This window comes from Vidua macroura, chromosome 1 (assembly GCF_024509145.1).
Source record: "Vidua macroura isolate BioBank_ID:100142 chromosome 1, ASM2450914v1, whole genome shotgun sequence".
Taxonomy (NCBI): Eukaryota; Metazoa; Chordata; class Aves; order Passeriformes; family Viduidae; genus Vidua; species Vidua macroura.
In genome coordinates this window covers 59,029,807-59,042,914 of record NC_071571.1, presented here as the reverse complement: position 1 = coordinate 59,042,914, position 13,108 = coordinate 59,029,807, and the positions used below count along the sequence as shown (strand labels likewise).

At 42.8% G+C, this 13,108-nt stretch overlaps 1 protein-coding gene across 4 annotated transcripts in view; it reads left to right on the top strand.

Moving 5' to 3' along the window:
• Positions 1-13,108, top strand: part of ICE1 (interactor of little elongation complex ELL subunit 1) — a 72,602-nt gene that overhangs the window by 21,320 nt on the left and 38,174 nt on the right. Inside the window, exon 1 of one of the 4 annotated variants that reach the window (XM_053980235.1) lies at positions 12,536-12,843. The exons of the other annotated variants lie outside the window; for them this stretch is intronic. Coding sequence (XP_053836210.1) covers positions 12,760-12,843 — 84 coding nt within the window. The 5' untranslated portion in view covers positions 12,536-12,759. Of the gene's footprint in view, positions 1-12,535; positions 12,844-13,108 lie in introns of those variants that run through there. 4 annotated transcript variants of the gene reach the window in all.

Genomic DNA, 13,108 nt, shown 5'->3' with positions numbered 1-13,108 from the left:
CGAGTAGATATTTCTCACATCTCGGAAAGTTGCCAAAAAATTGCTGCTGCAGCTTCTCTGAGGTCAAGAAAGAAAGAAAAACTTCTTGCCTGGGTTAACAAAAACCAAGCTAGCCAAGTGTCTTCGTTTGAAGAGACAGGAGACTGAAGGAAGGCCTCCCGTGACATGGAAAAGGTAAACCCCCTCCCTCCAAATTACCACAATTTCAAAATTAAAAGGCTCTCAGGCAAAGATATGGGAATGGGAATAACAGTTCTTTACTAGGAAAAAACTAAATTTAAAAAAAAAATGTAATTAGTACAAACAAAACTACTGATAGAGTCAGAAACCTGACACCCTGAGGAGTCAGGGTGTTAGTGATAGTCCAGTTAAATGGTGGCTGCTCCTCCTGCTCCTGGAGTGGCAGATGAAATGCTGTTGAAGCGATGATCCAGTAGAAGGGTGTAGTTCTCTCTGAAGGTCTGGTGATAGAGTAGATGGGCCTGGTCTTCCTCTGGGAATCCAGTGAAGAGGCTGAGGCTGAGTTGCTGTCTCAAGAAATGCTGATTTTATGCAGGTAGGGATGCTTGGCTCCTCCCTCTGGGTATCTTACCCAGAAGGAAGCATCTTACAATGGAATGATGTAACTTTATCAGTCATGCAGTGGGCCATTCAATGGCACATTAACAGAAGATATCTCTCCGGAGGGAGACATTGTTCTTGGAAAAGATAAGAAAACTGCCCAACAGATGGCAAATAGAATATATGCTTATTTTACAAGCCAGGACACCAAGCAACAAAAAAACCCAAAACAACCAACCCAGACTGCACCGCACCCCCACACCAACACCTGATGAGTGAGGCTTTGAAAAACCCCGCCAACAAGCCCAAGGCTCACCTCTCCTCCAGACCCACCTTAAAGATACAGCAAGCATTTTTGGGCATAAAGCAGAGGATCAGGGAATACACTATCATAAATCATCCCAAGACAAGAAGTCAGCAGGTGCCAGGGTCTTCTTAAGGTTGGGAGTACTTAGGCAGAAGCTCTATTGCCTTTCTCTTTCATTCTTGTGGGGAAGCTGAGATGGTTCAAGGCAGAAGCCTTTTTTGTCTCTCTTAGAGCTCCTGAAGAGGTTTGCTTCAGGCACATCTGCAAGTAGCAACTGGGCCACCGTTCTTTGGTGACTGACAGCTCTGCTTCTCCCCCCTCCTCCCCTTTGGAACAGCAACCCGTGACAGCAGCACCAGCACTGGCTGAGTGCAGCAGGTGGCTGGAGGAGGCAGTGAGAAGCTGCACTGACCACACACAGACACACAATGCCACAGTCAGCAAAAGGAAACTTGGGAGCTGACTGTGAAAAACACCAATCACTTGGTTTTTAAAATTTTTAAAGTTTAATAGTAGTAATAATAATAATAATAATCATAATAATAATAATAATAATAATAATAATAATAAATGGTTATAAAAATAGTAATATAATTAGAGAAATAAAAATTTCAAGTTAGGACAATTACAAGACAATTAAAAGCAAAGAATTATGGACGTCCGGATGCTCTCAGGCACTTAAGCCCCGACAAGCATCTTTTGTGAACAAAGGAATAATAACCTTTAAAAACCATACACTGTTGCATATTCATTCATGCGTACTTCATGGTTATGCATACATTCTATTTAAAATAAGAAACTCTGTCTGGAATATGTCAACTCCTTCTTTTAATCCCCAGGGCGTCTTCGAGTCTGAGCAAGGCCTGAAGAAATTAGCTTCTTCTGATAAGAAAACCATAAATTCTTCTTCTCTGGAAGATTTAGGTGTTCTGTGACTGTTATCTCGAAGCAAGTATCTCATTCTTTAAAAAAAAAAAAAACCACATACATATTTTCTATTTTAACTACAAAACTACATTTACTATACTATTAAAATGTTAATACAGCACTTCTAATCAATATAACATAATACATATAGTATACAATTTAACATTTGCAAAAAGCCAATCATAAAATATGCATTTTTCACATGACACCAGAGGGTTGGAGGCCCCAGGCAATGCCAGCCCAACCCATCTGCCACCAGAACCCCTTCATAAGCTCCTACCTTCTGTCGTGGTTTGACATGGAAGTGAATTTTTTCCAGGAAGTTGGGTCAAACCAATCAGTGGTCAGGTTTGGATATTGGCACCTGGAGTGACCACTGAAAGTATGGACACGCCTCTGAGAACACAGGGGGTTAAAAGCAAGAACTCCCAGGAGAACTCTCTCTTTGGTTCCGGTCGTCAGAGAGTGCAGACTCTCCCCTGCCCAGCCTCCCTGGGTGGGGGAGGGGAAGCCATGCGGCCTTGTCCAGGTAGGCCGAGGGGGCTGAAGGTCTGGAACCGAGCCAGCTCCTGTGGACGGAAGGGTGGAGAGAAGCAGAGATGTCTTTGTTCCCCCCCCGCCAGAAGGAAAGTGACAGACAGCCTGGCGGCACCTGGAAATTTGCTGGCAGAGGAGAAGGAGAAGCGGGGGGATGATGTCCAGTGTGGGAGACGGAATGCTGGACCGAGATATCAGCCGTCCAGGGAGTCTGAGCTTTTAACCCTTTCCAGGAAATGAGGGCTTTGTAAAATATTACTCCTCCTGGATTTGTAGTGGAAGAGAGACAGTCCGGGACCTGACATGTTAGAAGAAGAAATATTTAGGTGGGAGGAGATGATGAAGTAGCTTTTGGCTGGACTTTTCTCGTTAGCCATGGACTGAACCAAAATCTCCTGCAATAGAGACTGCATTTTAGGGGGATGCCGTGGTGACCCAAGGAGACCTGCTTCAGCTTCTAAAAGCACAGGAATGGCAAGAACAGAAGAAAGTTGAGGAGGGAATGGTGATGCCCTCTGTCTTCGGGAAAGAAGATGATTTCTGTTCTTGGACCCTTGGCCCCAGGGGAAAATGGGGGGACTGTAGTCCCAAGATGAGAAACTGAACTGTTGTATCTTTGGGTCTGTGGCAAAGCATCCTTAAAGGAGCCCTATGAGCGGTCTGTCCATGCACGGTGGTGAGAGCATTGTGACATGGAAAGGAGAGTGTCACACTGGCAGATTTTCTCCGGGCGGTTGCCATGTGTGACAGGGAAACACAGGGTGGCAACTGTGTTTCCTGGGGGGTCTGTGGTGCAAGAGAGACTTCTCTCTCCCTTGATAGTTTGAGTATTGATTATCTGAAGGGCGGTAATTTGATCAGGAATCCCGGGTGATGTTTCATGGTGGGTGTTTTTGGAAATTGGGAGGAGGAGGGGTGTTTTAAAAGGTCTTCATCCTGGATTTAGTTTATGTGTTTTCAGTAGTAGTAGTAGTTTAATAAAGTTTTTTTCCCCTTTGTTATTAAGCTTGGGCCTGCTCTGCTCTGTTCCTGATAACATCTCACAGCATTTATTTAGGGAAGGTGCATTTTCATGGGGGTGCTGGCATTGTGCCAGTGTCAAACCATGACAGACATTTTTTTCCCAGGGGAAAGTTGACCTGAGCAGGGATTGTCCACCATCTTTGTCTCTGAGATCACATGATTGTCTGCAGAGGGTGCCATTTTGGGGGGGGAGGGTTTGTCTGCCATTTCTGCCTTTGTCTCTCAGACCACAAGGTCGGTTTTGGAGGGCACCATCGTGGGGGAGAGGCGTCTCTGCCATTTTGTTTCTCTTTGTTTCTGGGGAGCCCATGAGATTCAGCAACTTTGTATCTAACAGTGACTATCACTGTTATTTTTACCTGCTGCTATTTCATTTTTTAGTAAACTTATTTTTTCACTTAAGTCTTCTTACATTAGTCTCTTCTGTTGGTGAAAAGGGAAGTAGTTAAAACTAAAAAGGGAGGTACCTCACTTTGGAGTGTCTGCTCTTTAAATTGTCTTCAAATAAGACAGCCAGAGAGATGGTAGGATCTATACCCTCGAAGACGTGATATCCAGCCAACAAGACAATGTTGCCCCATCACCATCTCCAGTTTGCCCCTTCCTCCTTTCCTTCTTTTACATGCCTAGGCAACGAGACAGTGCTTGAACTAGCAAAAACCTGTAGCTCTGCAGAAAGAAGTAGTTAGTTTGTTACAGGGTATGTGAACGAAAGCACTTTTTAAAAATCAGCAAATTTAGCAGAACAAGCTAACTGCAAAAATTAACCACTAGCTATTTGAGCAGACAATCTTATAGAGCATGCACAGAAACAAAGGTGAAAAGTTCAAGCCTAATAAAGACTTCTGAGCCTTCATCCAAAACAATCACCTGGATGCTGACGACCACCTCGTGAAGAAACGGTGCATGTAATAATGTAATTAGAAAATATGTTGCAGTATGAAGGTTAGGAAAGCATAATATGCACATTAAGTAAAAAAGTATAAAAGCTTGTATGTTGTATAGAATGGACGAGTGAGCTTGTGGTGGAGCTATCCCCCTCACTCCTGGCATCAAATAAACAAATGTCTGCTCTATAGGCCCTACATGATGGAGTACTGTTTTCTTGCCTAGTTTTTGTGCATCAGATGTAAAAAAACCACCTGGACAGGACCTTGTGCAACATCATCTAGCTTGCAGTTAAATTCACTTTGAGCAGGTTAGACTATGGACATTCAGGGATCCCTTGAAAACTATTTTTCCCTATGGTGCAGTAATATTTAAAATATGAAAATTATAATATGCTTGTCTGCTAATGTCTAAATAAAATAGCTGCTTCAAGTCTGTCTTAAATGAATTGCTTCCTTGCCATTATTGCATCCCAGAGTACTATGGATAGGAAGCAAGAAAAAGTGACACTTGTAATTCCATCCTATGTGTTCTCTTTTTTAGCAAAAAGACTGGGATTCTATGTTAGAGATGTAAGTATTTCAGAGATCTTGTACATTAGACTGCCAATAGAGAAATGACAAGAATCTGAAATCGACAAGAGCTGCTAAAACAAGAGATTCCACTAAATACGGAATAGAAATTTGCATAGGAAGTCACTCTGCATATGATTACAGTTAAGATAGGTGAAGTGAACACCTTCATTACACCTGAATTACATCTTCATGAAGTAATATTAAAATAATAGAATCATAGAATCATTTAGGTTGAAAAAGACCTTTAAGACTGTACAGAGAATCACTCTATGAAAAGCCAGTCTCCATAAAGGAGACAGAGGAATCCTGCAACTTTATTTGAATAAAGGGAGAGAGTCCACTGGGGCACACACCCAGTGGAGTTTTCTCTCTTGAGATGCAGAGGGTGCAGCCTCCTTTTATCCTAAACTCCTGTCTGCATGTTGCCCTCTTCCTTTCCTCATTGGCTGAGGTACTAGGATGGTACAGCCTTCCCAAAGTGCCTACCACATATTCCCCCCTTGAACCTGTTCAGTAACTCAAGCTTGTGCAGACCCACCTGTCTCTTTCAGGAGACAAGCTGTCAGGGCTCTGTAACAAACCTGCTGCCCAAAGTCAGTAGAGACATTAAAACCCATTTCAAAGATGTTCAAACTCATACCTTCACCTATGAAATTATTTGTAAATACATTAGTACACATTTCCCTCTCAGGGTAGTAACGTTCAACTGTTAACTTAGCACCTCCAAGTTCCTCCATTAAACTGTATCTAAAAGTGGCAGATCTACATGGCCTTTAAATACCTCCAGGCATAGTGACTCAAGCACTTCCCTGGGCATCCTGTTCCAATGCTTGACAACCCTTTTTTGGTGAACTAATACCTAATCTAACTGCACTAGATTTCTTTCATACTTACTGTAGTTAATAAACTTTTCTGATATAAAGCTGAGAGTGCCAGAGACCATGATGTTGTCATGTTGACAAGCTGTGAAGATGGTTAGGCATCTTCATTTCCTCTTCAGTCTCTCTAATTTCACCCATCACCAATATTGCCTTCAGTGAAAATATTGCCTGGTGGTGAAATGATGACACTTTTGTATGCTATGAATGACCATCTGAGGCTTTTTTTTGTGCAGAAATTCTTTGGGAACATCAACACCCTTCTGTTCACTGTTCATGAAAACCAGGATGGACATTTTATGTTGTCTCTATAAGGAACAGTAAAGAAATTATGTTTATGTGCTGCTAACTATTTCAGTTCTGCTAAATAAATACAATACCCCTGCAGGCATAATTTCGTTCTTTTTTAACAGCCCCATTCAGTAATGAGGAGATTCATGGCTAAAGAAGAGGCTCATTTTCTGTTTTATCACCAACAAAAGAGACCAAAGTGTCTGTGACTTGGACTTCATGGCACACACATCTCAGCCCTGAATAAGTTGAACTCATAAGACTTTTTAAATTCCAGATTTATAACCGTCCTCTTTTAGGTCATGTTTGCCCTTTCCCATGCATCTTCTCTGAACTCAGGTGCTCATCACTTGAGATATAATGAAGCAGAATCTGGAGTTCCATACCCTACAATCTCCTTCTTGGCCTAATCAAGTACAATTTTAACAAAAACATATAATTTGCATTATTATTTCATACTCTGTTAAAATTTTTGAAATTTTAAACTTATAGTTTTTTGAAGGAAATGGTTTTAGTAACTAGTTTTTGTACAGTGTGTTAAAACAGTTTTAAAACATTTTGTTGTTGTCAAGGAATGGGAATGTGACATAAAGAAAAGGAAATACAAAATTTTCATAAATTTACTTGCCAAATTCTGCCTTGTATTCAGAGTCTGAAACATTAAAACTTAAGACCTTTTTTAGACTAAGTGTACATTAGGGAGTGTTTCATCTGAAAAGAGCACAAAGCTAGTGATGACAAGGCTGAGTGCATATGGGTAAGAATCAGGGGGAAGGCAGACATCCTGATGGAAGTCTGTAACAGACTACCTAACCAGGATGAAGAGGCAGATGAAGTATTCTATAAAAGGCTTGCTGATGATTCATGATCCCTAGATCTTGTTCTTGCCAAACTTGCCCAGTGTCTGTTGGAAACTCAACACAACACAGAGAAGGTTTTCTAGGAGTTCCTTGGATTGTGTGGAAGAGAACTTCCTGACACAGCTGGTAAGCAAGCCTGTCAGGGCCAGTGCACCTCTAGACCTGCTGTTTACAAACAGAGAAAGGCTCATGGGAAATGTGGTGGTTGTGGGCTGTCTTGGGCACAGTGACCACAAAAATGAGATGAGTTTTCAATTCTTGGTGAAGTAATGAAGATGGTAAGCAAAACCTCTACCTTGGAATTCCACTGGGCAGACTTTGGCCTGTTCAGGACACTGGTTCAGAGAGCCACCTAGGAAACAATCATTGACAACAAAGGGGTCTAGGGAGGCTGGACACATTTTAAGAAGAAAATCTTATAGGAGCAGGAGCATGCTGTCCCTATATGCCAAAAAAAGAGTTGGTGGGGGAAAAAAAGGCCTGGCTGAACAGAATTTTTGCAGGAACTCAGGGAAAAAACGTTTATGACCTTTGAAAGAAAGAGCAGGCAACTCAGGAAGAGTACAAGGATGCCATTAGATGTAGAGAGGAAATTAGAAAGGAGAAATCTCAGCTAGAGTTCAATCTGGCCACGGCTGTGAAAGATAATAAAAACAAAGAGAGCCAAGGAAGATCTCCATGCTTTATTGAACATGGGGGCAAACACTGTAGCCAAGAATGAGATAAAAGATGAAGTACTTAAGGGCTTCTTTGCTTCAGTCTTTAACAGTAAGACCAGTTATCCTCAAGGCAACCAGCCCCCTGAGCTGGTCGACAGGAATGGGGAGCAGAACAGCATTGCATCCAGGTAAAAGCTTATAAAATAAAGGCCTTATAAAATCAGGCCTTGCTCAGCTGAATTAACAGCTAGCCTGTTAATTTCCCATGAGAAAGAATCATAAGAATGACAATCAGTTTGCATAACAATCTATTATTGTGAGAAAAACATGTTATACCTATGAAAAATAAAGTTTATCCCATGAGAATCCACAAAGAAAATTGTAAACACCTGTGTAAAGAGAGAGTCTTAGCACGTACACACACAAGGACCTTCTAACAAATAAACTCAGTGGCAAGAAAGTTACTAACCAATTAGAATTAAACACGATGGCTTGGAAAACTGGATAAAAATAAGTTGTAACATTAAAGGATGGCTTTTTGCTGCTGAAACTAGGAAGTGTCATGCCCATTATTATTTTCTGGTATAGTTATAGAATAGCCCCCCTGTAATCCAGAAGGAAGCAGTTAGTGACCAGCTGAACAGCTTACACACTCATAAGTCTATGAGTTCAGATGGACTTCATGAGAGGGTACTGAGGGAGCTGGCAGAAAAGCTTGCCAAGCCGTTCTCTATCATTTATAATCAGACCTGATTAACCAGGGAGTCCCAGATGACTGGAGGCTGGACAATGGCCCATCCACAAGAAGTGTTAGAAGGAAGATCCAAGGAAGTACAGGCCTGACCTTGGTGTCGAGGAAGGTTATGAAATAGATCATCTTCAGTGCAATCATGCGGCACATTCAGGACTGTTGGGATATTAGGGGACTCAAGACGGAAGATGGACTTTGGACCTGGTTAACATAAAAGATTTGATAACAGGATGCCTTGGCAAAATCAAATGGAACTTTGAAAATTAGACCTAGATTGCAAGAAGATAAAATCAGACTGGTTTACTGGAAAAAGAAAATCCCATTAAACTCTACAAGCAAGAGATATTATATATGCATAAGTTTGTGTATATGATTGTCACCTAATCATTGTAGTACACATTACTAGTCTCCCTAAAATAGTATATAAGCATTTGTATCCCACAAATAAATTGGATTCTGATCACTGAATCAGTCTTTCCCATCTCTCTCCATCACCGACACAGGACAACCAAGGGCTCAGGCCCAGCCAGCATGGGTTTAGGAAAGGCAGGTCTTGCTTGACCAGACTCATCTCCTTTTATGACTAGATAGCCCACCTAGGCTATCCCTGGGGGAAAGGCTGTGGCTTTGTCTACCTGGACTTCAGCAAAGCCTTTGATACTGTCTCCCAACCAATTTTCCTGCAGAAGCTGGCAGCCCACAACTTGGACAGGTGCAGTCTTTGCCAGGTTAAGAACCAGCTGGATGGCTGAGCCAAGATGGATGTGGTGAGTGCTGCTACATCCAGTCGGTGGTTGGTCACTACAGGGGCTCCCTGAAGCTCAGTATTGGGCCCAGCCCTGTTTAATATCTTTATTGATGATCTGGATGAGGGAATCTAGTGCACTCTTAATTGTCCACTCATGGACAACACTGTTGTTGGGAAGGAGTGTATGATCTGCTGAAGAGTGAAAAGGCTCTGCAGAGGGATTTGGACAGGCTGGATTGATGGGCCAAGGCTAACTGTATGAGGTTCAACAAGGCAAAGTACCAGGTCCAGCATTTGGGTCACAGCAACCCCATGGAACTCCACAGGCTGGGGGAAGAGTGGCTGGAAAGCTGCCTAGGTGAAAAGGATGTGGGGGTGTAAGTCAACAACTGGCTATAAATGCATTTATCAATGTGACCAGATGGCCAAGAAGGCCAATGATATACTGACCTGTATTAGCAATAGTGTGACCAGAAGGACTAGGGAATTGATCACCATCCTGTACTTGAACTGTTGAGGCTGTACTTTGTGTACTGTGTCCAGTTCTGAGCACCTAAATTGAAGAAAGACATTGAGGTGCTAGAGTGTGTCAGAGAAGAGCAATAAAGATGGTGAAGAGTTTAGAGCATGAGTCCATGGAGGAGCAGCCGAGGGAGCTGGGTTCTTCAGTGTGAAGAAAAGGCTTAGGGGGACCTTTATTGTGCTCTACAACTGGCTGAAAGGAGGTTGTAGCAAGGTGGGGTCATGTGGCAGCAGCTCTCTTGCCACAGAGAGTAACGCATAAACACAGGCCTTTCTGGGAAAGGCTGTGAGAAGACCAGAGAAAAGAATGAGAAACAATTCTTATCTTCACTTGCTGCACCTGTTGTTGTGAATGTGGAATGTGTTATGGAGATTTGTTTACCCAAGGGTGGTTTCTTAATTAGCCAATGGTGATAGTGTTTAGATTGGAGGACCAATTAGGTCCAGGTGTATCGTAACTGTCTATAAAAGCAATGTGTTTCTTAATAATGATATATATATAATAAAGAGATTGATCAGCCTTCTGTGAATCATGGAGTCAATACTAATTATTACCTGGCTGGGGGCCTGTTGTGGTGACAGGGTCAGCCTTTTTTCTCCCAGGCAACTAGCGACAGGACAAAAGGACATAGCCTTGAGCTGTGCCAGGGGAGGATTAGATTGGACATAGGAAGAATTTCTTCATGGAAAGGGTTGTTAAGGATTGGAATAGGCTGCCTAAGGAGGAGGTAGTATTTCCAGTACCTGGAGGTGTTCAAGAAAATATTGGATGTAGCACTTAATGCCATGGCCTAGTTGACAAGGTAGAGATTGGCAAAAACTGGACTTGATGATCTTGCAGTCTTTTTTGACTTAAATGATTCTGTGAAGTCTAAACAACTAGAAAATTTGTACATCTTTAATATTAAATAAAAATCTTGGTAAAATTTTCACTTTAAGCATGAATAGTTACAAGAAACATTGAATTCTTCTGAAAACATCTTATCTATTAATTTCTTTCAGACACAGCATTGTTTCTTTCTTCAGAACTCTGTCCTCAGGAAACTCACCTAATATAGTGCCTTGTTACCTGACCTGACTACAGCCCCAAATTCTCAAATCTAAAATGAGTAGTACTCGGCTCCATTCCCTTGGAAGGGCATTTCACATGGAAACTTACTCAGCCCAGAGGGTAAATCCATTCCAGTGACACTGACACACAAATTCTATTGCTATTCTAAAGGGTATTTTATTATACTGTTGTAAGGCTCTCCAAGTAGAAAGAGAAAGCCTGAAATACTGTTTCATCAGAGCACTTATACAAGAGCTACAAGTTTCAATGTCTTCATTGTGGTCCAGGTAACTGTGCAACTATACACATTACTGTTCATCAGAAGGAAGATTTAACATGGTCTTCAGAACTAGAAATTAATATTAATTTGCCTGAGAAATATGTACAAACGACAAGGAATACAACAGTGAAAAAGCAACAGTGATAAATCGTAAGCCAGAGAAAGTTTCAGGTAGAAGTGTAAGCAGCAGCATGCAGTGAATAAAGTCCAATGTCATAAGCTGAATAGAAAAAAGTCACAAACTAATTTGCAGTATGTGCAGCCATCTGTCCTGTCTGCTAAATATTGAGTGATTGCTATGTACCTCAAACAGTAATACAGGGTGGCACAATACAATAAGCAGCTACTACTTTAACTTCTGTGCCTCTAAGTGATTGAAAGCATGGCCTGAAACACATAAGCAACCTGGTCTAGCGGCATGTGTCCCTGCCCATGGTAAGGGCCTTGGAACTACATGATCTTTAAGGTCCCTTTTAAGCCAAACCATTCTGTAATTATATAAAGTCTTTCCCTAGCTTACTTGCTATAGAAAGATGTGGTGTAAGTGGTAAATGCAGGCAGTCATGACAAGTGATGCTAAAAATTAAAAATATTTACAAATGCTTGGACAAAATAAAAAGCTTGATCATTTGCCGTAAGTATTATGTTCCCACAAGATGCTGTCTGAGTGAGGTGAACTGGTATGCTCCCATTTGAAAAACTAGAAGATGGTGTGTGTGTCAGGGAATGGCATCAGTGATGCATACCCTTGTCTAGGCAGCAGGCCTAGCTTGCCAGCACAGGAGCAGAGAGAAGGCGGCAAGGGTGATTAGCCTCTGAGAGATAACACAGAGATTAGAAATTTTCAGTTCTCCTGAAGTTCCTAGATAGAGTTTAAAAACTAACTAGCAAAAAAAAAAAAAAAAAAAAAAAAAGAAAAGAAAAAAAAAATGTAAAAATATGCACAGGATAAACATGGCTGGAACCAGTGGATAAATAGATAATGATTAATATAGTGGGATTTTTTGGCGAAGTTATGTAACAAGAAGCAACAGCGCAGGCCCAAAAAAATGGTTCAAGGGAAGATCATCTGTAATATTGGGACACTTAGCGAGTACGAGCATCAGAGACTCCTTTAGATGACTGTCTTGGACCATAAAAGGACTTCTAACAGGAGGTAGACGCATGCAAATTAGTTCTACGACAGTGATGTTTATGTATTTGCTAGGAAGTAAGATGCAATGAATATGTATGATCATGATGGAATAAATGCCCCGTTGTAGTTTCATGGTACACATCCGATTAGAGGAGATAGCCTCCCAAAGTGTCCAACACTGCAATAAAGAATGCCGGCTTTCAAATATTTCAAATTGTATTCGTTTATTTTCCGGCCGATTTCGGTATCACCTCAGGCTCGTCGCGGATCACCGAGACAATGTTCGGTGACTGCGGTTGCAGGGGAACTCAGCTTAACCCAACCTAGCCTCGCGGCCACACTGTCACTAACCAGCTGCACGCGTGCGCACAGCCCCACCTTTCCCCTCCACGCGCCGCTCCAGCGGCGACTCCGTCCCTCCTCTCGCGCCAAGTGAAAGAAGCGCCTGTGCCAGGACCACAGTAGTTCCCTTGCCACAAGTGCCCGCACCTAAAAGGAGATAAAATAATAGTACTGGTAGAAGGGCGTAGCTGAGGCGGTGCCTTTCAGTGGGCTAAGTCGCTGTTCACCAGTTGCTTTGAACGCTCAGTCTCTGCAGAGAGCACTTTTTGCTGTCTTTTCTGCTGCTAATAGTCAGGCAGCAGTGGACATCATTCTTGAGGAGGAGAAGGCGAGCTGGGTCCTTGTTAAGGCAGTGGCGCGGTGTGTGACGCACTGGAGCGGCGCACACGCACCGCTGTCGGGGCCAGAAGAGGGCGTGGGCACGATGATGCCCGGAGAGACGCCGCCACCGCCGGCCGGGACTGCGGCCGCCGGCAGGGCTTGCGCCAGCTGCGGTGTTCTCCAGCAGGTAGGGATGGACCGCCGTCCCTTTGGCGCTGGAGTGGGGTTTTTGCTCATGGACGAGGTAGTGGATCAGCGCCGGGCCGCTGGCGGGAAGTGTCGTGAACCACAGTCGCCGCTCCCTGTGCCGTCGGGAACGCGGATAGCGTGCGTGGTAAACGGGCTCTGTAAAAGTCCAGGCGAAGTGTGGAAAAGTAGCTCGTGTCTCTGCCACGTGTCTAGTGGGATCTTTCAGGGAATTTCTAGTTGTGTCTTTTTGGCTTCGCTTCGGT